The sequence below is a fragment of the Anolis carolinensis genome, chromosome 1 (assembly GCF_035594765.1).
Source record: "Anolis carolinensis isolate JA03-04 chromosome 1, rAnoCar3.1.pri, whole genome shotgun sequence".
NCBI classification, from domain to species: Eukaryota; Metazoa; Chordata; class Lepidosauria; order Squamata; family Dactyloidae; genus Anolis; species Anolis carolinensis.
This window is the reverse complement of record NC_085841.1, coordinates 145454090-145480511: the sequence shown is the minus strand read 5'-3', so window position 1 is coordinate 145480511 and position 26422 is coordinate 145454090. Positions and strand designations below refer to the sequence as shown.

At 40.8% G+C, this 26422-nt stretch overlaps 1 protein-coding gene across 1 annotated transcript; it reads right to left on the bottom strand.

Annotated features, from left to right (window-relative positions):
* Positions 1-497: 497 nt before the first annotated feature.
* On the bottom strand, positions 498-18161 carry slc66a3 (solute carrier family 66 member 3). Its single transcript, XM_003215419.4, has 7 exons — positions 17905-18161; positions 12721-12803; positions 12574-12643; positions 10071-10128; positions 5018-5138; positions 3782-3823; positions 498-1747 (listed from the first exon to the last, which is right to left on the bottom strand). The coding sequence occupies exons 1-7, from the start codon at positions 18045-18047 to the stop codon at positions 1656-1658; spliced, it is 609 nt and encodes a 202-aa protein (XP_003215467.1). The 5' UTR covers positions 18048-18161; the 3' UTR covers positions 498-1655.
* Between the last annotated feature and the right edge of the window lie 8261 nt (positions 18162-26422).

Here is a 26422-nt window from a genome sequence, read left to right as displayed (position 1 = left end):
GGCTCCATCTTCTCTTTAAAGTAGTGGTTCTCAATCTGTGGGTCCCCGGGTATTTTGGCCTACAACTCCCAGAAGTCCCAGCCAATTTACCAGCTGTTAGGATTCCTGGGAGTTGAAGGCCAAAAATATCTGGGGGTCCCTGGTTGAAAACCACTGCTTTAAAGAGTTCAGAATGAAATATTTACAGATGACTTCCCAAATGGAATTTCCCAGCAGTTTAAGCTAGATTGGAGATGTGTGGCTTGCCCAAACTAGGGCTGAAATAAATTCTATATTTTGAGAGTGGATCTCCAATAACAAATTCTCTCATTCCTACATGACATTCACTCTCGTCAAGAAAGAATTGCCCAACTGTCTCAAGCTGTCTTGGCAAGGATATCTACTGGCTGTCAACAAAACTACAGAAATGTTCAGTGTCCATGTGAAATGCGCAACTTACCACACAAAAGTAGCAATATTCCCCGCGCGTATAGAATTAAAACCACATAAACATTGCATTTAATATAGAAAAACCTTTTATTTGCATGGTGGGCTTTTTTATCCATAACCATTTCCATGGCTTGTACAAAAAGATCATAAAACAGCTGAAAAACATGTACTGGTACACATGCTGTCATTCCAGCTGAAGAAGTAGTCCTCTAATTGAGTTGGTGTGATCAAAATTTGCAGTTGAGATTCTATGCAAAGTTTACAGCGAGGCAGATGGAGAAACAGAACACAGGATTATGCATGGAGCACAGGGATTTTCATACTACCCCTATTATAAGAAGACTCAATTCATGTTTCAGCTGAAACATTCTTATATCTGAAGCCGTTCTGAAAGAACCTTTGTGGAAGCATGCATATTGTTTATTTCTTTCATAGACTTTAACAAAAGAGATAATGGCATGGGGAAAATGCTTCTAAAACAGGACTCCAATCCAATAAAAAGTAGCAATACCTTAAATCTTTTTTGTAGTTAATGGGACTTAGGAACAATTAACTTTCCAGCAACAGAGACAATTGCTTTATCAAGCAAGCATAACAATAAAGGCTACTAAAAGAGGTGCTCTCATTTACTTCTCCGTCCAACATGACATCAGTCCAGGAGTGCTTACTGCTTATACACAGTATAAGATTGAATTATGAATTCATTTACAATTGTGGTATTCTTTTCCCAGATAAGATGGAAAATAACTGAAAACATCTATTCAAGAAGATGTAACCCCATCATCCACTAAGATGACGCATCACTCATCCTTTCATGGTACACAATAACAGCTCTGAATATGACAAATGAGTCTTGAGAAATATACTAACAACTTCAGCAAGAATTGTTGTTTCGTGGAAAGATCCTGAGATACTGGTCTAGAAATGCTGACCAGACATATCTCAGAGGAGTTACAAGTACACATACGTTCTTAAGTAGTTCAGTCTGAAAATATTATCCATTAATTATGGTTTCTCATAATGCAATGCTTGTTGGCTATGTATCCCATCAAATTTCAAAACTCCGCTCCTATATTCATACTGACATCTTTATTTACAAAACTATCAGAAACTTCTTCCTGCATGGAGTGTCAGTATTCTGAAGAAGATTATATTTTGGCCTTTATCTTAGACTCCATTCTTCCTTTTTGGTCCACACTAGTTGAAAGAGGCTGAAGAGTTTGCTCTTAGTCAGTCTTCTTAGTTGTCTTCCTGTAGTATAGCACAGTTGCCAGGACCCAAGTATTCAGAGCCAACATGACTATGAAACGGATAAGAACTTTGAGAGAGAAAGAATTTCGTTAGATTTGTCTTCCCTTTTGAGTTTTATTATAAGCTGTCAAAATGTACGAGTATGCTTAGAGATTTGTGGTTAGGTGCCTTTAAGTCAGTCCCAATGCTCTTGCCAGAGTTTCACTGGCAAGAATTATTCAGTGATCTGCCATTGCCTTCCTCTGAGGCTGTGATTTGCCCAAGGCCATCAATGCATTTCCAGGGCTGAACTGGGATTCAAACTGGGATAGGCTCCTTCTACACTGTCCTATAAAATCCAGATTATCTGCATTTAACTGGATTATATAGCAGTGCAGAAGGGACCTTAGAGTCCTAGTCTAGCACTCAAATCACTAGGTCACACTATAGCTCTGTGATCAGAGATATAAAAGATTAAAGATTAATCTTATCCAGTGCTCCTTTGCCTTCATCAAACAAGATGAAAGCAAAGGAGACCATTCCAAAAAGAGAAGCAGATTTGCCTTGCTGGACTGGTAATCAGTTAATACTGGTATGTTAGTTTAAGGGTGAGGTGAACAAATTGTGATGAACACTACTGTGCACTATGCACTCAATTTCAAAACCTATTTACAGAGAATGCACTGGAAAATGTGTTTCATTCCAGTTTTCCAGGCAGTATTCATTCGCAATAATAAAATGATCGTTCAAATTACTCACCCCTACATCAGCTATAATGTTTCCTGGACTAGAGTTAAAAGATTTATTCAGAATAGATGAGGAAGCCGCTCTAACTGCTTTTACAAAATTTTACACACAAAAATCCCTAACTGGTTTCCAAATGCCTATAATTGTCTGTACTGAGGAGCAAAGACCAATTTGTTCATCTGAACAAGCAGGACACTGAGAGTGGATTATAAAAGCTGACTGGGAGATTATAAGAGGGCTTTCAAAGCCCCACATGGTCAGAATTACAGGAGGGAACATCTCCCAACCTGTTCCACACTCCTACGGGTCTCTTGCGACCAGCAATGCCAAGCAATGGAGGATAATTTAAAACCTAAAACTACTGTAGGCCTCACCCTCCAAAGAACGGAGAGCACTTGGACAGGGAAAGGGCTTGGCTAGCTTCCCTTCAATGAGAACAGCTCAAGTGGGATTACATTTCTAACCAGCATTTTCCTCATCTCAAACTGGTTGTATCCCTTATCCAAAGCTTGGGGTCAAAAATGTTTTGAATTTCAGATACTGTGAAGGAAGGGGAGTATCTGTATTTGTATAAGAAGATATTCTTGACATGGGATCCAGTTCTAAACACCATATTCATTGATTCATGTACACCTTATACACATATAATGAAAGTAATTGTATATAATATTTCTATTAGTTTTGTGTATGAAACAAAGCTTGTGTACACTGAATCATATGAAAGCAAAGGTACCATGGCCTAAAATGGTCAACTATGTGGACAAGTTGGATTATTTCTTGATAAGGGATGATCAACTTAAATTTTTCATCCTATTCGAGACAGTGGAGAGATTTGTAAATGGAAACACTTATGTCTATTTTACTATCAAAGCAGCTGCCCAATGAGGAACGTTTCCCTACTACACAGGTGGTACAGGGGCAATTTTTACACCTATGAGAACCCCCTCATCCCAGCGATGCATCCACGTACCCCTCGAAATGATACTCCATTGCTTCCAGATCTGGTTTCTTTCCTTTGTTATACTTTGCTTTCAAGGATTTGGGAAGTGGTGTGACCTAGTTCTACACTGGGATACTACATGTGCTTTTGGGCTGTGTTAGCCATTTTAGGGGTGAAAAGCTACACCAAAACTGGCAAATTATTGGGGAGAAAATTTAGAGGGCGCACACGGCACCCCTGTCCTGTTGGTTTCTCTTTCATTATAAATTTCAATTACATTACCTATGCTAGCACTACAAAACTGGCTACTACAGTATTGGCTTTTGGACTAACTACCAAAGTATTTAGCCATAGACTCTGGAAAAAATTCAACTTCTGCTTTTAAATTCACACACATATATGTGCACACACAAAAACTTGGTAATATAGCATTACCTGTGGCATCGTTTGTTGTCACTAAAGTTGTATATATTCTTGCTGTAATTGAGAGAGAAAGGATTAGCATACTTTAAAGATTCAGAAACTAAAGGTCAAGCAAATATTCTGGTTTCATCCATCTTCAGATTTCCTGAGTCTGTATCCTCCTTGAATTATCTAACCATTTGCCGACTTTGAGAAGCACCTGTCCTGACCTGCTCACGGCTTTGAAATCCAGCCTGTTTATGCTCCTTTTAATTCAGAAATGAAGCAAATCCTAAATGCTTGCTCTTTTGACTGGCTGCTTGGTGCCAATTTCAAACCTTGAGAAGACCTTAGAGGTGTCACAAACACGCTCCAATATTAGTGGGTTTGTATCAGAATAAAAGCAGCCTAAACAGCAGTGGCGCCATCACTCTGGAACACTCTGCCACCTGAAGTCCGTGCCTTATGGGACTTATCAGCCTTTCGCAGGGCATGTAAGACACACCTGTTTAGGCAGGCTTTTGATTTCTGTTAATGCTATTTCTAAATTGTTTTAGATTTTAGCCTGTTCTTGTTCGGCATATAAGTTCGAATAATAAATAAATAAATATGTATAACTGAGCACTGAGCAGTATTTTTTTAAAAACTGCTTTTTCAAAGCATTCAAACCCCATCATTAACTATCTATCTGCAATTCAACTAAATTGTTCTCTCCTTCAATTGCAAGCACATCTCCATAAAAATACTCCCCTGCATGGAAAAAATGTTGTAGCTATTTTATCTTCCATTGCAAGTCCATGAAAGGACCTATGATTTGATTTCAGGTCTTTAAAACAAATTAGTCTAGAATCAGAATGACTGTATTGGACCCTGAACCAAATCTGGAAAGGACAGGGGCTTCAATGGCTTTCTAGTTTGGCTTATAGAAATTATCTTTGATGCAAAATGTACTATCTATTTAAGAACATTTTTACATCCAATCCTATATCCATCGCAAATTGTTTTCCGTCTATTTTAATTTTGTTCCAAGCAGCTGTAGGTTGTACTTTGACCACTTGTATTTTAAAATTGGGATGCTCTTCTTAATGAGCAGCGTCGTACAGACCATGCCACATGCAGCATCCAAGAGTCTGTATTTAATCAAAGTTTAGTTTTAAATACTATTTTCTCCACCTCATGTTACATTTTGTCTTGTGAGGTGATCTAAATACTGAATTAACTTTTGCCTTTGTGATTAAGATAGAAAGAGGAATTTGAGAGACTGCTTACTTGCACATGTGTAGATAGCTAAGCCCCAAGTCGTGGCACTCACTTGCCCAGAATCCTTAGTCTGCCAGAGATATCGGAGCTGCACCAGTTTACTTGCTGCGCTGATCAGAGTGCTCAGGTTCTGCAGAGAAGCCAGAGAAAACAGTGTAACTGTTAAACAAAGAGCAGACATGTCAGCTGCAATGCAAGATACCAAACTGGATCCCTGACACTGACATTGGAAAAGATCACCAGCACTAGCTGCTGAAAGAAATGTTTACTTGAGTCCTTGAGATTTTCCACTAGTCCGAATAGGTGGCCCTGGATGTGATGGGCAACTAATACAAATCAGAATAGGACAGGATATTGTATCCCAAAAGACAAATACAGTAGAGTCTCACTTATCCAAGCTAAACGGGCTGGCAGAAGCTTGGATAAGCGAATATCTTGGATAATAAGAAAGGATTAAGGAAAAGCCTATAAAACATCAAATTAGGTTATAATACAAATTAAGCATCAAAACATCATGTTTTACAACAAATTTGACAGAAAAAGCAGTTCAATACGCAGTAATGTTATATTGTAATTACTGTATTTACAAATTTAGCACCAAAATATCATGATATATTGAAAACATTGACTACAAAAATGGCTTGGATAATCCAGAACCTTGGATAAGCGAGGCTTGGATAAGTGAGACTCTACTGTATATGTATATTACACTTAAAAGCAAATAGCACTTCAGATAGCAACTTCCCAAAGCAGGGGCTGTCCTGTCCAAACCATGCAGGCCAAATGAAATGCAGGAGTAAAAACAACACAGATGCAACTTCTCCTCAAACCTGGATATCTTTGGAAAACCAACTGGAACTTGAACGCCACCTAAAGCATGAGATGTATAAGGTACTGAATGAGGATATAGTCATATATTTGTGTGTTAATTAAACCTTCCCAGCAAGATTTATCAATAAAAAAGCAGAATTAAAAACAAAAACAGAGTAACTTCAGCCACTGAATATCTTACCAAAACACCAGTTCTTGCTAGACTCTACTCTTTGTCTTTGTCTGTTTGTGTTAATCTTCTGTACCAAACCAGGGATTCATATACATTTAGCCCTTTTTGATGACCAAGGGATTCTTCAAATATTACAATGCAGTTGACGTGGTCGGATCCTTAGGGGCAAGCGACCATGTGCAGTTTGCGATACAAAGGAAGGCCGAAACGAAGACAAGTCAAACCTGCATTCTGGACTTTAGGAGAGCTGACTTCCAAAAAATGAAAGAAATACTGAGCGGCATTCCATGGACACCAATACTAAAAGACAAGAGAGTTAAGGATGGATGTGAGTTTTTCAAAAGTGAAATACTCAAGGCGCAAATGCAAACAGTGCCAACAAAGAATAAAAACAAGACAAGTGCAAAAAAGCCAGAATGGATGTCCAAAGAACTTCTAACTGGTCTAAGACTTAAAAAAGACATGCACATGAAGTGGAAAAAGAGAGAAATCACCAAAGAAGAATTCAAACAAATAGCCAACTCCTGTAGGGAAAAGGTTCGCAAGGCTAAAGCGCAAAACGAGCTCAGGCTTGCCAGAGACATTAAAAACAATAAAAAGGGCTTCTTTAATTACGTCAGTAGGAAAAGGAAGAACAAGGAAATCACAGGTCCGCAGTTTGGGGGTCCTCCTGGACTCAGCGCTGACGCTTGAGGCTCAGGTGTCGGCGGTGGCCGGGAGGGCCTTCGCACAACTCAAACTTGTGCGCCAACTGCGACCATACCTCGTGAAGTCTGACTTGACCACGGTGGTTCATGCCTTAGTTACCTCTAGACTGGACTACTGTAATGCGCTCTACGTGGGGCTTCCCTTGAAGACGGCCCGGAAACTACAATTGGTTCAGCGCTCGGCGGCCAGATTAATTACAGGGGCGAGCTACAGGGAGAGATCTACTCCCCTGTTCAAAGAGCTCCACTGGCTGCCGTTCACCTTCCGGTCCCAATTCAAGGTGAATACCATCATTTATAAGGCCCTAAACGGTTTGGGACCCACCTACCTTCGTGACCGTATCTCCTATTATAAACCTGTTCGATCCCTCCGCTCATCCGGGGAGGCCCTTCTTTCGCCACTGCCTTTATCCCAGGCCCGTCTAGTGGGAACGAGAGAGAGGGCCTTTTCTGCTGTGGCCCCCCGACTGTGGAATTCATTGCCCTCTGAGATCAGGCAAGCCCCCACCTTATTGGCTTTTAAGAAAGATCTAAAAACATGGCTTTTTCGATGTGCCTTCGGGGAGTAAATGTTATATACCTTTTTGATTACTCCCCTTGGATTTTATCCTTTGGACTGTTTGGACTGTTCCATCTTATACCCCTGTCTCTCTCTTATATGCCTCTCTCTCCCGAGTTTTTAATTAAATGTTCATGTGGCCCGCCCTGTCTGCTCTGATTTGTGTTGTAATGTATATGATTATTTTTGTACTATTATATTGTGTTATGATATATTGTTTTATTTTGTTACATTGTATGGTGTCTGGGCATGGCCCCATGTAAGCCGCCCCGAGTCCCCATTGGGGAGATGGTGGCGGGTTATAAATAAAGTTTTATTATTATTATTATTATTATTATTATAAGGAGGCGATAGGGCCTCTGCGAGAGAAGATGGGGTAATTCTGACAGGGGATAGGGACAAGGCAGAACTCCTTCGCCTCGGTCTTCTCACAAAAAGAAAGCCGTCTTCAACCTCAGCAACATGGAATGGACAAAGGATTAGAGGATATCCCACCCCAAATAGGGAAACAAGTTGTCCAGGAACACCTGGCCTCTCTAAACTAATTCAAGTCCCCAGGGCCAGATCAGCTGCATCCAAGAGTATTGAAGGAACTAGCGGAAGTTATTTCAGAACCACTGGCAATCATCTTCGAGAGTTCTTGGAGAATGGGAGAAGTCCCAGCAGATTGGCGGAGGGCGAATGTGGTCCCTACTTCAAGAAGGGAAAAAAGGGCGACCCAAACAATTACCGTCCGGTTAGCCTCACGTCGATACCAGGCAAAATTCTGGAAAAGATAATTAAGGAAGTGGTCTGCAAACACTTAGAAACAAATGCAGTCATTGCTAATAGTCAACACAGATTTACCAAAAACAAATCATGCCAGAGTAATCTGATCTCTTTTTTCGATAGTTACAAGCTGGGTCGATGCAGGGAATGCCATGGATGTAGTGTATCTGGATTTCAGTAAGGCCTTTGACAAGGTCCCCCATGACCTTCTGCCAAACAAGCTAGTCAAATGTGGGCTAGACAAAAATACGGTAAGGTGGATCTGTAATTGGCTAAGCAAACGAACCCAAAAGGTGCTCACCAATCTTGGAAAGAAGTGACAAGTGGAGTGCCGCAGGGTTCCGTCCTGGGCCCGGTTCTGTTTAACATCAAGTTTGCAGACGACACCAAACTGGGAGGGTTAGCTAACACTCCAGAAGACAGGAGTAGAATTCAAAATGATCTTGACAGATTAGAGAGATGGGTCGAAACCAACAAAATGAACTTCAACAGGGACAAATGCAAGATACTTCACTTCGGCAGAAAAAATGGAATGCAAAGATACAGAATGGGGGACGCCTGGCTCAAACAGCAGTGTGTGTGAAAAAGACGTGGACAACAAGTTAAACATGAACCTACAATGTGATGCAGCGGCGAAAAAAGCCAATGGGATTTTGGCTTGCATAAATAGGGGTATAGCATCTAGATCCAGGGAAGTCATGCTACCCCTCTATTCTACCTTGTTCAGGCCACACCTGGAATACTGTGTCCAGTTCTGGGCACCGCAGTTGAAGCGAGATGTTGACAAGCTGGAAAGCATCCAGAGGAAGGCAACTAAAATGATTAAGGGTCTGGAGAACAAGCCCTATGAGGAGTGGCTTAAAGAGCTGGGTATGTTTAGCCTGCAGAAGAGAAGGCCGAGAGGAGACATGATAGGCATGTACAAATACGTGAAGGCAAGTCATAGGGAGGAGGGAGCAAGCTTGTTTTCTGCTGCCCTGAAGACTAGGACGCGGAACAATGGCTTCAAACTACAGGAAAGGAGATTCCACCTGAACATCAGGAAGAACTTCCTCACAGTGAGGGCTGTTCGGCAGTGGAACTCTCTCCCCCGGACTGTGGTGGAGGCTCCTTCTTTGGAGGCTTTTAAGCAGAGGCTGGATGGCCATCTGTCGGGGGTGCTTTGAATGAGATTTTCCTGCTTCTTGCAGGGGGTTGGATTGGATGGCCCATGAGGTCTCTTCTAACTCTACAATTCTATGATTCTACAATACAAAGGGGAAATTCCCCAGCTCCTTCCTGGCATCAGTAGCTGGGATGTGTGCTGTCTTCCTTTTCCATGATCTGTTGAGCATGAAGTGTTGGGAGTTCAACCCCACACTGTGCAAATCTCAAGCCCTTAGTGAGGAACAGTTTAGTTAGCTTAGTATAGACTTAGTATAGGTTTATTATTGTAAATAAACCTTTTGTGATTTTTAAGATTGGACTCAGTATCTTTACCTGCCTAAGCTTTGAATTCTTTACAGCCACATCACACGGCACCTCATGCTTTGCTGGCTAATGAGATCAATGCTCAACTTTTTGTATCCTGTTTGATTTTCAGATGCTCTGCTATATTTTTGGGTAGTTTTCCTTAACCGGAAGGATTCACTTTTTTTTTTGGCTTGACACATACAGGCTAAGAAAGCCTACATTATAAAATCTACCTAGCTGATATAAAATTTAGAGTAGGAATGGTAAACATGTTCCAATAGGTCCCCATCAGCCGTAGCCAATGATGAGAAATGACTGATACCGCACTCATACGACTACTTGTTCCACATCCCCAATTCAGAGGAACACAGGTTTCAAGAGATATTCTCCAACACTTCATTGCAATGGCTTTTAAGGTAAGTGAAGAATAACAGATGAGACTGGAACAACCACTTTCCAGCTTTTAAGGTCAATAATCTCCCCAAACAGACAATGAATGGGACCTTCTCTCCAAAACCAGAATCACAAAATGAGAGCCATTACACACGGAGACACAGTCCTTCAAATACTTACCATAGTCAGATCCAATATCCATTTCTGCAGAGTTAGCATGTACCACCCTGACGCAAATCTACTCATGTGGGTTAAGTTGCATAACCATGTTAATCATTAGATGGACACTTGGCAATCTTAAACTATCTGATTATCATTTATGAATGTTATTTACATCCCACCTTTCTCACTTGAAAGTCAGACTGCTAAAGCGGTTTGAAAATTGCGTGATTAAGGAAAAGAAATGACTAAAGCATTAGCACAACAAAAGCAGTCAATGAAATCACTAGAAACTGAACATTTTTCAATTGCAGGAAACATTACATTTATCCAACCTGCAAAGCAAAAGCCTGCCTAAATTACTTTAAATTCAAAAATAAGCAACAATATACTGCTAAAACGGAAAAATGCAGATCTCTGGATGAGACTTTCCATGAAATTGGTAACTCAACTGATGCTGGAGGGAACCTTGTTGTTCCAGCTAAACACGTAAGATGCAGTCCTGACATTTAAAAGTTCATCCACAGATGACCTCACAGTTTGGAAAAGATGATACAGAGAGGATTTATTAGATGGACTGTTCCTAAGCTATTTAGTGCTTTAAAGATAACTACCAGCATTTTGAACCAGGCTCAGAAGTTAATGGACAGCCAACATGATTAAGGTCACAAAGTGGTCACATGATATGAAAAGCCCACCCGTTTGCAGGCTTGCCACTGAGTTTCAGAAGCAACCACAGATAAAGGGCAATGTGGTAAACATGTTTCAGCGCAAGCAAGGCACTTGAAAGCCCAAGTCTGTGCTTTGTGAGTGTGCCACGGAAAGCTTTAAAAGAAATCTTGTAAATACCAACATTTTGAGAATCTCCAGGAACATCCCAAAACTGCACACCTGGAGAAATGCAACTGATGGGACCTCATTTTGCAGCTCCAGGCCTTCCATTTTTGTTTCAAACTGGCAAATTTAGGAGGCAGAATCAACGTATAATTATTGGAGAACATGATGATTCTACTAGCTGATAGCCCCACGTTGGCTTGAATACACATATACATCTTGACCAAAAATTAAATCCTAAATAACTTGCCATCCAGTTCAGATGTGTTAGTGTGATCTTTGGATGCCACCTTTCCACAATTCCTACCCCTAAACCAGAAACCCTATGAAAAAACTTAATCCTTGCAAGGGCAATGCAGATGGATCCTTGGTGGATGATATCAAATGCTTCTCTATCTCCACCGAAGCAACAAGGATGGCTCTGCCTGGCCAGCTCCCATTATAAATCATGTATCAGGATCACCATCTCAGTTGGAAACCAGCTTAAAAACATGACTGAAATGAACAGAGCTTAGAAAGTTATACTAAAAAGGCACTTGGTTCCACTGTTATTTGAATGAGCACCCAAATTATTCCTTTTCTTCAGGTAGAATATGTGTTTGCGTAAGTATACAAGCAACGAGAAGACACACACACCCCAAGTGAGTTTCAGGGAGTGAATACACCCCCAAAATGGTTCATGGCAAACACTTTGTTCTCACTGCAGAGAACCTGGTATGTTCTAGGTCAGTGGTTCTCAACCTGGGGTCCCCAGATGTTTTCGGCCTACAACTCCCAGAAATCCCAAAACAGGGATTTTTAGGCTTCTTTCTTTGTCTCCAGAAGCAAATGTTCTTCATTATTTTTGGCTCTGGAAACGAATGGGTTACAGGTAACTAAATTACTTGTAACCTGTTATTTCTAAACTCTAGAAATGGATTTCCACGATCAATGTTTGGAAATTCCAGTCAGCATTATTCACTCAGGCATGTTGCCCAAGAATGGAATACCTGAGCGGTGACTAGCTTATTGAACAGCTTTGTGTATATGCGAGCCTCCAAGCTTTCAGTACATCTATGGTGACCCCATCAATTTCAAAGTATTTTTTTTCTTGTTGTGTGCTTCTTTCTTTTTAAAAATTAGTTTTTCCTTTTCTTTTTTCTGAAACACAACCCACAGCATCTAGTATTCATTAATACACATCCAGGAATTAACCAGAACTTATACTATTTAGCTTCCAAGATCAGACAGCTTTAATACTACTACCTAACTTAAGGCAGCCTGGATTTTTTTTTCTCTCTGTAGGGGAGATATTTACCAAATTCTTGACTTATTCAGCCAGACCTTACCTGGCTGCATTTAACCTCAGTTGTGCATTTATCAATGTAATCCACAGGAAATTATTTGGATACAAAAATGGGCATGTCCAATTATAAAAGTTCACACTAGAAAACATCACTTAATTCCAGAAGGTGGAAAGCACAAGAAACATCCAGAACAGTTGTATAAATAGGTTTGTATTGGTTTCAGAATCTACAGTGGATACCAAAATCCATGGATGCTCAATTCCCATTGCATACAATGATGTAGTAAAATGACAAAATTAAGGTTTGCTTTTTTAATTTTTATCCCATTAATATTTTATGGTTGAATTCATGAATGCAGAACCCACTGATACAAAGGTAATATAGAAACTGATAAATAAGGATACATGGCTGTGTAAGGCAAAGCATGCTTCAGTTTGCCATTGTAATGTAGAACAAAGAGCAAAAGAATGATATCTGAAACAAAGAAAAATAATTACATGGCAGAAACACAAAGGGTGAGGCAAAAAGAAGTGGCTGAATCCATATACTACCTTGTACAATGATGATGGGATACTCTACATACGTTGGCAGGGGATAGCTGTAGTAATTCATGTACCGCAGGCATACAAGGAAGCTGAAAGGAAAGGTGTAACTTCAGTCACTGTCTTAAGCACATTTAAATGGAAACATGCAATCTATCTGGACATCAGAGGGCCAAGGGTACATCAACACTGTGTCATGGTTTTTAACTTTGAATATGTTTTTGATGGATTTTAACTGTGATTTAGTGCTGTTTGTGTTTAATTCTGTTTTAATGTCTGTTTAAAGAGCACTCCAAACCCCACCAATGATGGGCCTGGATCTAACTTGGCAGACAGAACCCCCATGACCAACTGAACGTACTGAAAGGATCTGACGGGACTGACCCACCATGGTGGGGGTTGTAATTCATCCTGCAGCTAGACAGCATATTGAACCCCACCAATAATGCAGCTAGAGCACATTTGCCCAACATGACAAACTGTAAGTACTGATACGAGTTTCAGGGGGTTAATCTGACATGACGTGAGTTGTAGTACACCCACAACTTTATGCATTTTGTAAAATAAAAAAATGACTTCTTCTAATAACACGGGCAACACCAGGTACCCAAGCTAGTAAGAAATAAATGACTGGCCAAATAGCCGTGGTTTATTGCATCACCATGATCCCTTGCTCTTATTAACCAAGAATTCTCCAAAAGTATTGTTTATGGTGACATTCAAATCACTGAGCACTGAAAGTCAGAAACATTATTTACACTAGAATTGTTAAGTAAACTGAGGAACCGGACTCGCTGAACAAGAATTGGGCAGCTACTCCATAAGGAATTCTTCAATTACACAACTAGTCAATGTTTGAACTGAAAACATTAAACTTTGTAGAAAACTAATCATTTCTGAAGCTGCAGTTCTGGAAACTTGCACAGCAACAACATGCAATATTCTGATTAATAAGAAACAGGCCTGCCTACCGTTTCTCGCAATCTTCCTATTGCCAACATCCACATTCAGTGAAAACATCAGCAGCAAAGTCTTGGCCAGAGTTTCTCAACCAGCATTCGCTATGACTTCAGGATTTGCTGAAAAGTTTTTCTGAGCTGTAAATTTTATGGAATCCCTGGAACTTGAAAACCAAGCATTTCAAGGATTTCTCCAGGGTAAAAGGTTTGAGATGAGCTGGCCTAGATGCAAAAAACTTTCGACACAAGATGCAGTTCTGCCCACCACCTGATTCCAATTCACATTAAACATCAAGGAATTAAAGCCCTTCCTTTGCAGATATCCACATTCAACATGCTGATGTCAGAGGCAAAAAAGTCGCAAGATTTGGGGACTGTCTGGCAATGCAATTAACAAGTGAAATGGAAAAGGAGGGGGAGATACAAGCAGATTTTCTTTCCTTATATTTATTTCTATATCCTTGGAAGTGACTGGCTTGACCTTGAAGGAACTGGGGGTGGATGGCCGGCAGGGAGCTCTGGCGTGGGCTGGTCCATGAGGTCAGGAAGAGTTGGAAACAACTGTGTAATTGAAGAAGAAGGTATTCATTTCTTAATAGCCCACCTTTTCCCCCATAACGGGATCCAAGATAGATCACCACAAAAACAATTATCACTATTTAATACAATGTGTACTTTGTTTCCATCCCGTTTGTCAGCTTCCTTTTGTGGTTCTGTGATTTTATTTCCAAATTATGGCCACCCTAAGGCAAAACTATCATGGGTTTTTCAGGGGGGTTGTTGTGTAGTTTCCAAGCTGCGTTCTAGCAGTATTTTCTCCTGACGTTTTGACTGCATCTGTGGCAGGAATCTTCAGAGGATCATGGGTTTTTCTTGATAATATTCCTTCAAAGGGGTTTTGCCTTTATGAGGCTGAGAGTGTGACTTGTCCAAGGTCACCCAGTGGGTTTGAGATTATGTGGGGATTGGAACCCTGGTCTCTAGAGTCCTAGTCCAACACTGAAACCATTACCCCACACTGTTACTTTTAATGGTAGCACAAAATAGGGAATTTTAGTAGCTAACAACACTTGCTGAATGCCCCTCTTTTATGCAAGAGCGATACCTATTGATCTACTCACATTTGCATGTTTTCAAACTGCTAAGTTAGCAGAAGCTTACCCCGCTCCCTGGATTTGAACCGCCAACCTTTCAGTCAACAAGTTCAGCAACTCAGCGGTTTAATCCGCTGCGCCACCGGGGCTCCACACACACACACACACACACACACACACACACACTTTTTATAGTGTAGGGAAGGGTTAGCGCCTCAGATGGGGTTTGTTTTTCTGTCTGTGCCCCTCTTCAGAAGATCTCACCTCATATGGCTATATGGCTGGAGTCACACTTTTAAAATGTACCTGTTTTGACTTACATATAAATTCAACTTGAGAACAAACTCATATTCAGTAGAGGTGTGCTTTTTTTCGTTAGTCCTCATAATTCTAATCAAATCTGTTAAATTCGTACTTATGAGACAATATGCGCTACTTGGGCGTAGCCTGAACCAAAAATTTAAGAATCAAAACTTACCCCATACCTTTTTGTTTTACTTTTGAAAATGTCGGAAGGCTCCCAAAGTCAGTTTCATATTCAGTACAAGGAAGCAAAGCAAAGCTGCCTTACTGCCTTGCCTTTCTTCTGTAAATTATTGGAGTCTCACCACTGGGAGTGGGGAAAAGAGGGAGCAGCATTTTCTGGGAACAGTACAGAACTCTGGGGAATGTAGTTTGGGAAGGGAGGAGCCCTATGCCAGAGAATTCAAAAGGCCCTACCCTAAACTACATTTCCAAGAATATAGTGCACTACTCAGCATCAGAGAGATTTTATATTCTACACCATGATTTTTGTTCCTGGGTTATAAATGTCTCTTCCTAACTGGTTCTATCATAAAAACATGGTGAAAATTTATTAAACTGCCAAAACCTTGTCTTTGCATGAGGGACATCATGTTATAGCACATTTTGCTCTCCAGTCCACCAATTTAACATTGCCATCCATCCATTTAACAAAGTTTTGGGCACAAAAACAAAGTTCCCAACATAGAAACACTACATTCAAAGTAAGTAGAGTCTCACTTATCCAAGACTCGCTTATCCAAGGTTCTGGATTATCCAAGGCATTTTTGTAGTCAATGTTTTCAATATATCGTGATATTTTGGTGCTAAATTCGTAAATACAGTAATTACAACATAACATTACTGCGTATTGAACTACTTTTTCTGTCAAATTTGTTGTATAACATGATGTTTTGGTGCTTAATTTGTAAAATCATAACCTAATTTGATGTTTAATAGGCTTTTCCTTAATCCCTCCTTATTGTCCAAGAAATTCGCTTATCCAAGGTTCTGCCGGTCCGTTTAGCTTGGATAAGTGAGACTCTACTGTACCACAAAATTAAACAGGAAATAATACTTTCAAACTAGGAACATATATTGTTCCTAGATGGGGGGTGGTGCTGGGGGAAGAGAAGGGATCTATGTTAATTGCTGTAATAGCATGTTTTTATGCATATGTCTTTGTTTGATGTTTTAATGGATTTAATCTACAGTTTATTTAGATATGTTATATATGTTTATATATTTGTAAGGCGTTGAATTTTGCCATTTATTATGTTGTAAACAGCTTTGAGTCCCCCCAGGGGTGAGAAAAGCGGTATAGAAATGCAGATAATAATAATAATAATAATAATAATAATAATAATAATAATAATAATAATAATATATTCTTTGTTATTAAAAGGCTTTCATGGCCAGAACCACTGGGTTGCTGTGAGTTTTCCAGGCTGTACGGCTATGTTCCAGAAGCATTCTCTCCTGACGTTTCATCCACATCTATGGCAGGCATCCTCAGAGGTTGTGAGGTCTGTTGGAAACTAGGCAAGTGGGGTTTATATATCTGTGGAAGGTCCAGGGGGTGGGAAAATAACTCTTGTCTGCTTGAGGCAAATGTGAATGTCGAAATTGATCACCAAGTTCTGGCTGCTGAGTGCCTGGGGGAATCCTTTAATACTGGTTGCCAGATTGTGTTCATTTTCATGGTTTCCTCCTTTCTGTTGAAATTGTCCACATGCTTATATTTTTTTAAAAAAAAACTCTAAAATCAGGACAGTAAATAAATAACAATAAAAAACAGGACAATTCCAGCCATGAATCAATCAGGGCCAGCTAACACCTCCCAACAAAGGATTCCCCCTGGCAGTAAGCATCCAGACGTTGAAGCTGCAAGGCTTTTCAATGCTAATCAAGGTGGCCAATTGCAACATTCACACTGGCCTCAAACAGACAACAGTCCTTTCTCCCACCCTGGACTTTCCACAGATATATAAACCCCATTTGCCTAGTTTCCAACAGATCTCACAACCTCTGAGGATGCCTGCCATAGTTGTAGGCAAAACATCAGTAGGGAATGCTTCTGGGACATGGCCATACAGTGCGGAAAACTCACAGCAACCCAAAAACATGTTTATAAAAAAACATAAAAAATTCCCCAAAAATCCGTGGATATGCGAAACGTTCTGAAATTTGGAGGGCTAACAGTGGTAAATGTATTCTACCACTGTAACAAATAATAATAATAATAAATTATTTCTTATAACCCGCCTCCATCTCCCCGAAGGGACTCGGGGCGGCTCACATGGGGACAAGCCCTAAAAAAATCAGTTTGATGTACAATTAAAACATAATACACCCCAATAACTGTAAAAATAACTGTAAAAATAACTAAAAATGGAGGCGAAAGGAGCCCCCCAATTATAGGAATTAATTATGCGCAATTGCTGTAACGAAATAGTAACGAATGTTCGTTACTCTCGTTACAGTAACGAATTTTTCACTAACCATGCTTTAGAAACACTTTAGAAACGAAACGCCATTCCTTACATTCCTAGTCATTCTATAGACTCTAGGCCAGGCATGGGCAAACTTGGGCCCTCCAGGTGTTTTGGACTTCAACTCCCACAATTCCTAACAGCCTACCGGGAGTTGAAGTCCAAAACACCTGGAGGGCCCAAGTTTGCCCATGCCTGGCCTAGGCCTTTGGTTAACAACTCTACTGGATCTACACTGCAGATTTAACGCACTTTCAATGCTGTGGAATCATGGGAGTTGTTGCTTGGCGCAGCCCTCTTTGCCGAAGGATCCCAGGGCAGTCCAAGTGCAGAAGCGGGCGACGCCTACAGGGAGGCTTGCCTTACCCGGCCAGCTCCAGGAGGAGGCTCTCGAGGCTGACTCCCCGGGCGGACTTGGCGGCCAGGAGGGCCAGGCCCTGGGGCAGCTTGAGCACCAGGCAGGCCAGCAGGGTGCTCCCGTTGGCCACGTCCAGCAACAGCGAGCCCATCGCGGCTCCGGGGCCAAGAAGGACCGACTCCGCGGCGGCAGCAGCAGCAGCAGGAGCAAGAGGAGGCTTGCAAGACAGACCCGCCTTCGTGGGCCACGTGGGCAAGCACACCAGCACAGGCTGAGGAGGAGTTGCCCCTTTGCAGCGGCGCCAGGGCGGGGAAAGCGACAGCTCTTTCCCAAAACAGCAGTTCCCATAACGTTGAGCTAAGTGGGCGCGAACTGTTTCTAATTCTACAGTGTGGATTCATTCACCCCAAGTTGCCTATTTTGCCGCATGCCAAAGGCGATCTGCTCCCAGTCGCTGGATGATGTGGATGATAATAATAACAGCAGTGATACTGGGTTGGCTGTGAGTAGTTTTGCGGGCTGTATGGCCATGTTCCAGAATCATTCCCTCCTGACGTTTCGCCTGCATCTATGGCAGGCATCTTCAGAGGTTGTGAGGTGGAAAGTCCAGGTTAAAAGAAAAAAAAAACTCTTGTCTGTTTGAGGCAGGTGTGAATGTAGCAATTGGCCACCTTGATTAGCATTGAATGGCCTTTCAGCTTCAAGGACAGGCTGCTTCCTGCCTGGGGAATCCTTTATTAGGAGGTGTTAGCTGGCCCTGATTATTTCTTATTTGGAATTCTGCTGTTTTCCGAGCGTTGTTCTTTATTTATTGTCTTGGTTTTAGAGTTTTTTTAAATTCTGGGAGCCAGATTGTGTTCATTGTCATGGTTTCCTCCTTTCTGTTGAAATTGTCCCCATGCTTGTGGATTTCAATAGCTTCTCTGTATAGCCTGAAAAGACGGTTGTTAAGAGTGGTCCAGCATTTCTGTCTTCTCAAATCATATGCTGTGTCCAGGCTGGTTCATCAAGTTCTAACTGGAGGTCAGCTGTGACCAGCAGTGCTGCAGAATTCAAAGAGGCACAAATGGAGAGCTTAAGGGGGAAACGGTGGCACATCAAGCCAACCTTGACCGGGACTGCCTTCTGTCTGTAAACCAATGTCTTCACTACGGAAGAACATGCAGGTCATGAATAGGTCTCCACGGCCACCTTTGCATCCACTGCCAAGACACTACACTTGGAGGGCCATCATCCTCACGCTACGAGGGATCACCTAAGTATATGTCATCAAGTGCTCTGCTATGTCTGACTGCTTTGGTTGAATTAGTCTGCAGTGCCTACAAACTATCTGCAGACCCACTAAAAAAATCCAACAAATGCTACGTACATTCAGCTAAGGACAAGAGGGATCCTCTGACGTCTGCAGGAGTCTACCATATACCATGCAGCTGTGGACAAGTCTACAGAGGGAATACCAAATGCAGCAGCAGCATTGCCCAAACACAAATCAAGGAACATGAAAGGCACTGCAGACTAGTCCAACCAGAGAAGTCAGCCATAGCAGAGCACTTGATGAAGCAACCTGGACACAGCATATTACTTGAGAACACAGAAATGGGATATAGGATATCCCAGGATCTGATCCCAGATTATCTGTTTATCCCAGATTATATGGCAGTGGAGACTCATATAATCCAGTTCAAAGCAGATAGTCTGGGATCAGATCCTGGGATATAGGGCAGTATAGAAAACCTCAAAGTCTCCTCTGAGGGTTTTCAAACTCTAGAGAGTTTATATATGTAAGAGAATAAAGTAGAGGGTCTCTGGTAGCAATGGGATGTCAACATAAGGGATGTTAGTGCACATTGGGTGTGTCTCTATATATATTGTAGAATTAATGCAGTTTGACGACACTCGAACTGCCCTGGCTCAATGTTTATGAGATCCTGGGAGGCATCGTTTGGTAAGGAACCAACATTCCTTGGAGGAGAAAACTACAGACCTTGCAGAATAACAGTTCTCATGATTCCATAGCATTACACCATGGTGGCTCAAGTGGTTTCAAACTGCATTAATTCTACCATGTGTAGTTACACCCACAACTGAATAAAATCCCACATTATCTTCTTTGAACTGAACTATATGGCAGAGTGGAGTCAGATATTCCAGTTATTTATTTATTTTATTTACAGTATTTATATTCCGCCCTTCTCACCCCGAAGAGGACTCAAGGCGGATCACATGATATATAGGGCAAACATTCAATGCCTATATACACATAGAACAGAGACAGACATACGCAGAGGCAATTTAACCTTCTCCTGAGGGGATGTTCGATTCTGGCCTCAAGGGGAAGCAGCTGCTTCATCATCCACTGTGACGGCACTTCCTCATTCCAACGTCGTTGTTCAAAGCAGATATTTTCGGTTATTCTGCCTTCATATTCTGGGTTATATGGCTGTGTGGAAGGGCCCCCAACCTGTAGGTCTTCAGATAAGTCTTTATGTCCTTCTACACCAGAGCTTTCCAAGCTTTCTATGTGGGTGACACACTTTGAGACCTGCGTCCTTTCAATTTTACTAGAAATTTGAGGTTAAATCAACCCCTTAGAAGAGTTTAATGCAATATATAATAAAATATATTACATTATATTTTATTATATATTGCATTAAACTCTTCTAATTTTTACTATATAAATGAGGTTTGGAAATGTTTTCTTTCCACTTGAATACTAAGTTGACTCTTACGTAGTTTCCTCTATAGGCACTCCATTTGTTTCATCACAAACACTGTTGTTAACAGATTTCCTTTTCTTAATTTGAAACTGATCCATTTTAGTGGTAATGACAACTCCATCCACAGATTGTGCAGATTATAAATGTTCTAGCAGTTCCTACCCTTGAACCTTGAGGCTACCCAGCAATCCCCTTCTGTAGGGATTATACCTCTCTGAAGGCCTTTAAACAGAGTCTGGATGGCCATCTGTTGGGAAGGATTGGATTGTGTCCTCCATCATGACTGAAGGAGATTGGACTAGATGCCCTTTGGTGGTATCTTCTAACTCTACCATTGCAATTAAAATGGAAAAGATTAATCCAGCACTCTTCGGCAAAAAAAGGTAAAGACCTTGTAAAACTGCACTTCCCTTGATTCCACAGCATTGAGCCTTAGCAGCTAAAGTGATGTCAAGCTGCATTGATTCTACAATGTAGATGCACCCAGTGATGAGATCTGTATTTCTAAGTTTATCTACTTTCTCAGGCCTCTTCCACACAGTTGAATAAAATCCCACATTATCTGCTTTGAACTGATATATATATGGCAGTGTGGACTCAGATAAGCCAGTTCAAAGCAGATGTTGTGGGATTTTCTTCCTTGATATTCTGGGTTAAATGGCTGTGTGGAAGGGCCCTTAGGTAGCTTTAGAGTGAAATCCTTTAACCAATGTTTAGCCGCTAGTAGTTTAAGCAAATTAATCACTACAGCAGATGACCATATTATACATATGTGATTTAAAAGAAAGAGGAACCAACTCATTTCTTTTCAGATTCTTTAATTTTTGCTTCCTGTGGTTGCTTAGAGCCTTCCACTGCAGTACTTTGCAGCTGAAAGTAATATCCTTTTAAACTGCAAGATCTGTCTCCAGTTTAGCCTGTTCTTTTCTTGTAAGCTTTAAAATTCCAGGGTGTGCCAGACTGTCGGTAATGCACTAAAAATGGGGAAATACAGATCTATAAAAAGAACTGACATAATATGTCAGTATATTTCTAGTCTTCTTTAGGGATTAGGAAGAATCGACCTTACTCTACAGCAAAGCAACTCTATCAAATAGTAAAGATAAATTCAAACCTGCATATTTCGTCTTTATAATTAACAGAGAAGAACATATTCCGTCTGTAGGTAATTTTTAGTTGGTTGGAGCAGGAGTGGGAAATATGTGAGTCTTCCGGGTATGATTACACTGCAGCTCCCATCCCTGATAGCCAGCATAGCCAGTGATGGAGTATGATGGGAAATGTAGTCTAAGAAATGTTTCCCACCTCTCTTTAGAGGGCTGTGGTGTGCTAGGTTATCTTCAACAATGGCTTTTAACCTTGTTTTACTGTTTTAATGTGGTTTGTGTAATTGTGTTTTATTGATTTTATGACGATTGCATTTATGATTGTTTATATTGAAAATAAAGTTTTGACTGATTGATGATTGATTGAAATCATTAGCTTTTCTAATTTTGCAAAAGGGACCAAAAAAAAAAAAGGGGGGGGGGATAATTGAAATAGTTAATGGATATCTGAAGACTAGCAACACAAGTGATATGTAATTGAAATTCATGTGAATGGTGCACAGTACTCCAGCACAGCTGTGCATTTCTTGTGTGCTTAGAATTTCATTTCATATACTCTGGTTTCTCTTCAGATCGTATAAACCTTTCGCCTTTTACATTTCATAACTTTAAGGATGCTATTCAGAATGGCAGTAAATCTTGGGATCACATTACATAATTTTAGCAATATGATTCTGCTTCATCTGCCATGGCTCCATCCTATGGAATACTGGAGTTTGTAGTTTCGGGAAAGATATTTGTGATGCTTAGGTTGGATCTGCACTGCCATATAATCCAGTTTCTGAATCCAGATTATTTGCTTTGACCTGGAATATATGAGTCTACCCTGACATATTATCCAGTTCAACGCAGATAATTTAGATTCAGAAACTGGATTATATGGCAGTGTAGATGGGATCTTGGTCAGAGAACTCTAGTGCACTATCAGATTACAATTTCCAGTGGGAAAGAGCTATGGCAGTTAAAGTGGAATCATTGCAATGTATGTGTGTGGTATGAATGGACCCATGGAAATCAATTTTGTAATATTTGGATTTCATCTGTAAGGTATGTGTTCCAATACATCTTTTATTGGGGTAACAATATTTTAAAAAAATAACAAGAAGCAGATTACACATTATGCACCAAAGAGCCAGAATTACGGCTTTTATTTATCTAACGTTCCACTTTTCCTCCCAGGTGGGACCCAAGGCAGATGGTAACAAATTATAATATTACAACTAAAAATGATTTAATACAAAGGCTTAAAAAAAAAGCAGTCTTAATCAAAAGAGTTTACACAAACACACTTGCAACACAATAAGGGAGGAAATATAACACATTCCATTAAAAGACCCTTCTGCCCTAGTAAATGAAACATCAAAGGCCTGCCTGAAGAGAAAGCTCTTTGCTGGTGGAAAGATAGCAGATGGGAGCCAGCCCAACCTCTTTTAAAGGGGACTTCCACAATATGGCAGCAGCTATAGAGAAGGCATATATAGAGGCATAGTGAGAAAAGACCACAAGGGCCACACAATCAAAGCTCTCCTGACAGATGGTCATCCAGCTATACATGTCTAAAGCATATATACATTTATAAATAACCGTTGGATGGCCCATACCTGCAGGAGATACATTACAGCACTTCATGTGAATAAAAACTGCTAGTAATTATCCTAATTCAGTAGTTTCCAACCTTTGGGCCTCCAGGTGTTTTGTACTTCAGCTTCCACAATTCCTAGCAGCTGGTAAGCTGGCTGGGATTTCTGGGAGTTGAAGTCCAAAACACCACTGTCCTAATTGAACAAATTATTTCTGGCAGAAACATACTATACAGTTGCACTCGCTGACCTGCAAAAATGTCTAGAAAGAACACCTCTCTAGACATCTCTGGTCCTATTAATACCTTGTATAACCTCCAACATTTCACAGCTGAAGGGACTCATGTGGCCAAGCAACATTAGAGTGTAGTCAATACTGCAAAAGTTATTAAGAAGGAAGACAGACAAGTTAGGAAAAACTGCAGCAGTTTGCTTTTGCCTGAACCTCTTGGGAAGGGGAAGGGCAGGATTCTGCATTCTCTCCACTCCCTCCTCTTGAGTTAACTAAGTGCACGATGATCTTATTTTGCAGCAGTGGAAGTAAGCTGAGGACAATGGGGGGGATGAGAGGAGAAGAGTAAAACTGGGACATTTTAAATGCAATTTAAAAAGCAGGACATTAGGATTCATAGGTACTGTACATGCCACATTTGGGCAGTTTAAAGCCATATATCTGAGTTTTGTGTGAAATGAGTTCATTGCCTGCCCAGCAATATAATTCAGCCAACACAGAAAAGAGGCTAGTGCTTTCATACCTGCGCTCCTTATTATAACAGCAATTGAGAAAATATTACCAAAATTCACAAATGGAGAACATGCAGTTCTATTAAAATTTACTGTTTGGTAATTTAAACAAAAGAGAGAGAGAGAGAGAGAGAGAGAGAGAGAGAATATTACCAAATTATGCTGACTTTGCTCCCATGACTGCCCAATGCAAGACAAAGAAAAGCTTCATTCCAGGAAGAAAAAGCTAAATGTTGGCCGTTCTCTTAAAACTATAGTATGTCATATGTCCATCTAGCCAAACCAAATTACACAGCATCACATGAAACACACACACACACATGCTTTAATCTTTTTTCTTATGGTGGCCCCATGAATTTCATAGGGATGTCTTAGACAAATCCTAAAAGGTAATTTTGCTAGTTCTTTCTTTGAAATGTAGCCTACAGCACTTGGCACTATAATAATTGGGGGTCTGCCATCTAAGTACTAACCATGTTTAGCTCACAAGACCAGATGGGAATTGGTGCCTTTGGGGTATTCAGGCTCTAGAAAGCACCCATTTAGCAAACATAAAAATAAATAGTGTATTTTGAAAGATCACTAGGACCAGTGTTCTGTTGGTTTTGTTATTTTTCTGTGAGCTCCAAAGAAGTAAACTGGATTAAAAGCCTGAGCATTTTTTATATTTGTGTCTTTTGTGGAAAACCCAAAACAAGTTGTTGCACACAAATCTTCTAATATTTTTGCTTGCAGCATGTCAAGCTTTGAGTGACATCTAGAGGTTGCTAAGCATTGTGCAGTTTTTAAATCTCTGCTGTTCTAATTTTATACTGCATTTTAATAAGAGCACACTCCTGGGAGCCATCATTCTCTTGCGATGCTTTCAGTTTATGAGGTGATCCCATAGTGTCTCAGAATGAATAGGCTCACTGACTGAAAAGTTAAAGAGGAGCAAACACAAAAAAACCCATGACCATTGGATTTATGCAAATGTATTTAAGACTGTTATTTGTATTAGGGACTTTATCACACAGAAGTGGCAAATGGGCAAATGCACAGGACCTTTGAGGAAAGTCCCTGTTGCACAATGTTGTGTGCTACGCATTGCATCTCAGGATGCAGGGTGAACTACAACTCCTGCTGTGTTGGAATAGGACCCCCAATCCCCTCCAGTCTTTTCTGTTGATCATGGGGGTCCTGTGTGCCAAGTGGGGTGCAGATCCACCATTGGTGGGGTTCAGAGGGGGCTGAGACAGTTTGTTTTTATATGTCATAGCTGTTTCAGCTTTTTTTCCATGTAATAAACAGTAACGATATTGCAGACTGCAGACTGAACTTGTGAAAGAAAGGGAGAATGGTGGTGAGGGAGAACAAATACAGCATTCTAGTTTTCCTAATAGTTTTCGTATTAGGAAAGCTAAACACTATATATTTTTGGCTCTTCACAGATTTGTTGAAAGCAGAAGGACTAATAGATCCTCAAAAGGATCTTCACAGATTTGTTGAAAGCAGAAGGACTAATAGATCCTCAAAAGGAGATTAAGGATGCACAAGTTGCACACGTATCAGGAGCCTCAGTGTGATAAGTTGTTTAGACTTTGGATTGGTTTTTTTTTTAGAGTTAGTTCTGTTTTCATTGAAAAAGACTCTTTTTGAAAATTGCTGTGTATTCATAGGATTGCTAGGCATCTCTTATGACCACAGATGTCCTTTGAGGATTAGAAAACCTTTTCCTTTATGCAGACTGAACAAAAAGAAAAGGTAGTAATTTCACTGCAATGGTTGTAAGGGCAGGATCAATGCATCACTCCCCTATGATGTCATTCCCATCTTACCCTGCATGATGCCATAAGTTTGATCTGGGAAGTGCTCTTGTATGTCTGAGATGTCTTGGTTAGGAGGTCAGATGGGGAGAGAATGGAATGCTGGGAGGGTGATTGATACTGAGACATGCCGCATTATCACAGTATTTCACCTCTGGGGAAATAACTCTGTTTCACCGGCATTGCACCACCTGACATCCGCCGAGAAGTAGCAACTAGCAATGAAACGACCAAGGCAGTGACCTCTTTGGATATCAGCCAGCACGCCAATGCCTTAAATCAAGAAATAGTTTTCTAAGACCTACAGAGATACTCACAGGAACACTCCAGCAAGCAAGAGTCCAAAAGTGGCAGACTAAAACCCGGAACCTCAATCAGTGGCTGATGCCGGGTGAGAGACTCCCTCCTGAGCACACAGAAGACTGGCAACTTGGAAGGCACTGATCAGACTGCGCTCTGGCACCACAAGATGCAGAGCCAACCTTAAGAAATGGGGCTACAAAGTGGAGTCCATGGCATGCGAGTGTGTAGAAGAGCAAACCACAGGCCACCTACTACAATGCAGTCTGAGCCC

Excerpts from the sequence above, each read along its gene's own strand:
- slc66a3 (XM_003215419.4), bottom strand. The coding sequence starts at position 18,047 with ATGGGCTCGCTGTTGCTGGACGTGGCCAACGGGAGCACCCTGCTGGCC. Across the intron at positions 12,644-12,720 it reads TCCCATCATCATTGTACAAG|ATATCATTCTTTTGCTCTTT; the intron begins GTAGTATATGGA and ends TCTTTGTTTCAG. Across the intron at positions 10,129-12,573 it reads GCTTTGCCTTACACAGCCAT|ATTTGCGTCAGGGTGGTACA; the intron begins GTATCCTTATTT and ends CCACATGAGTAG.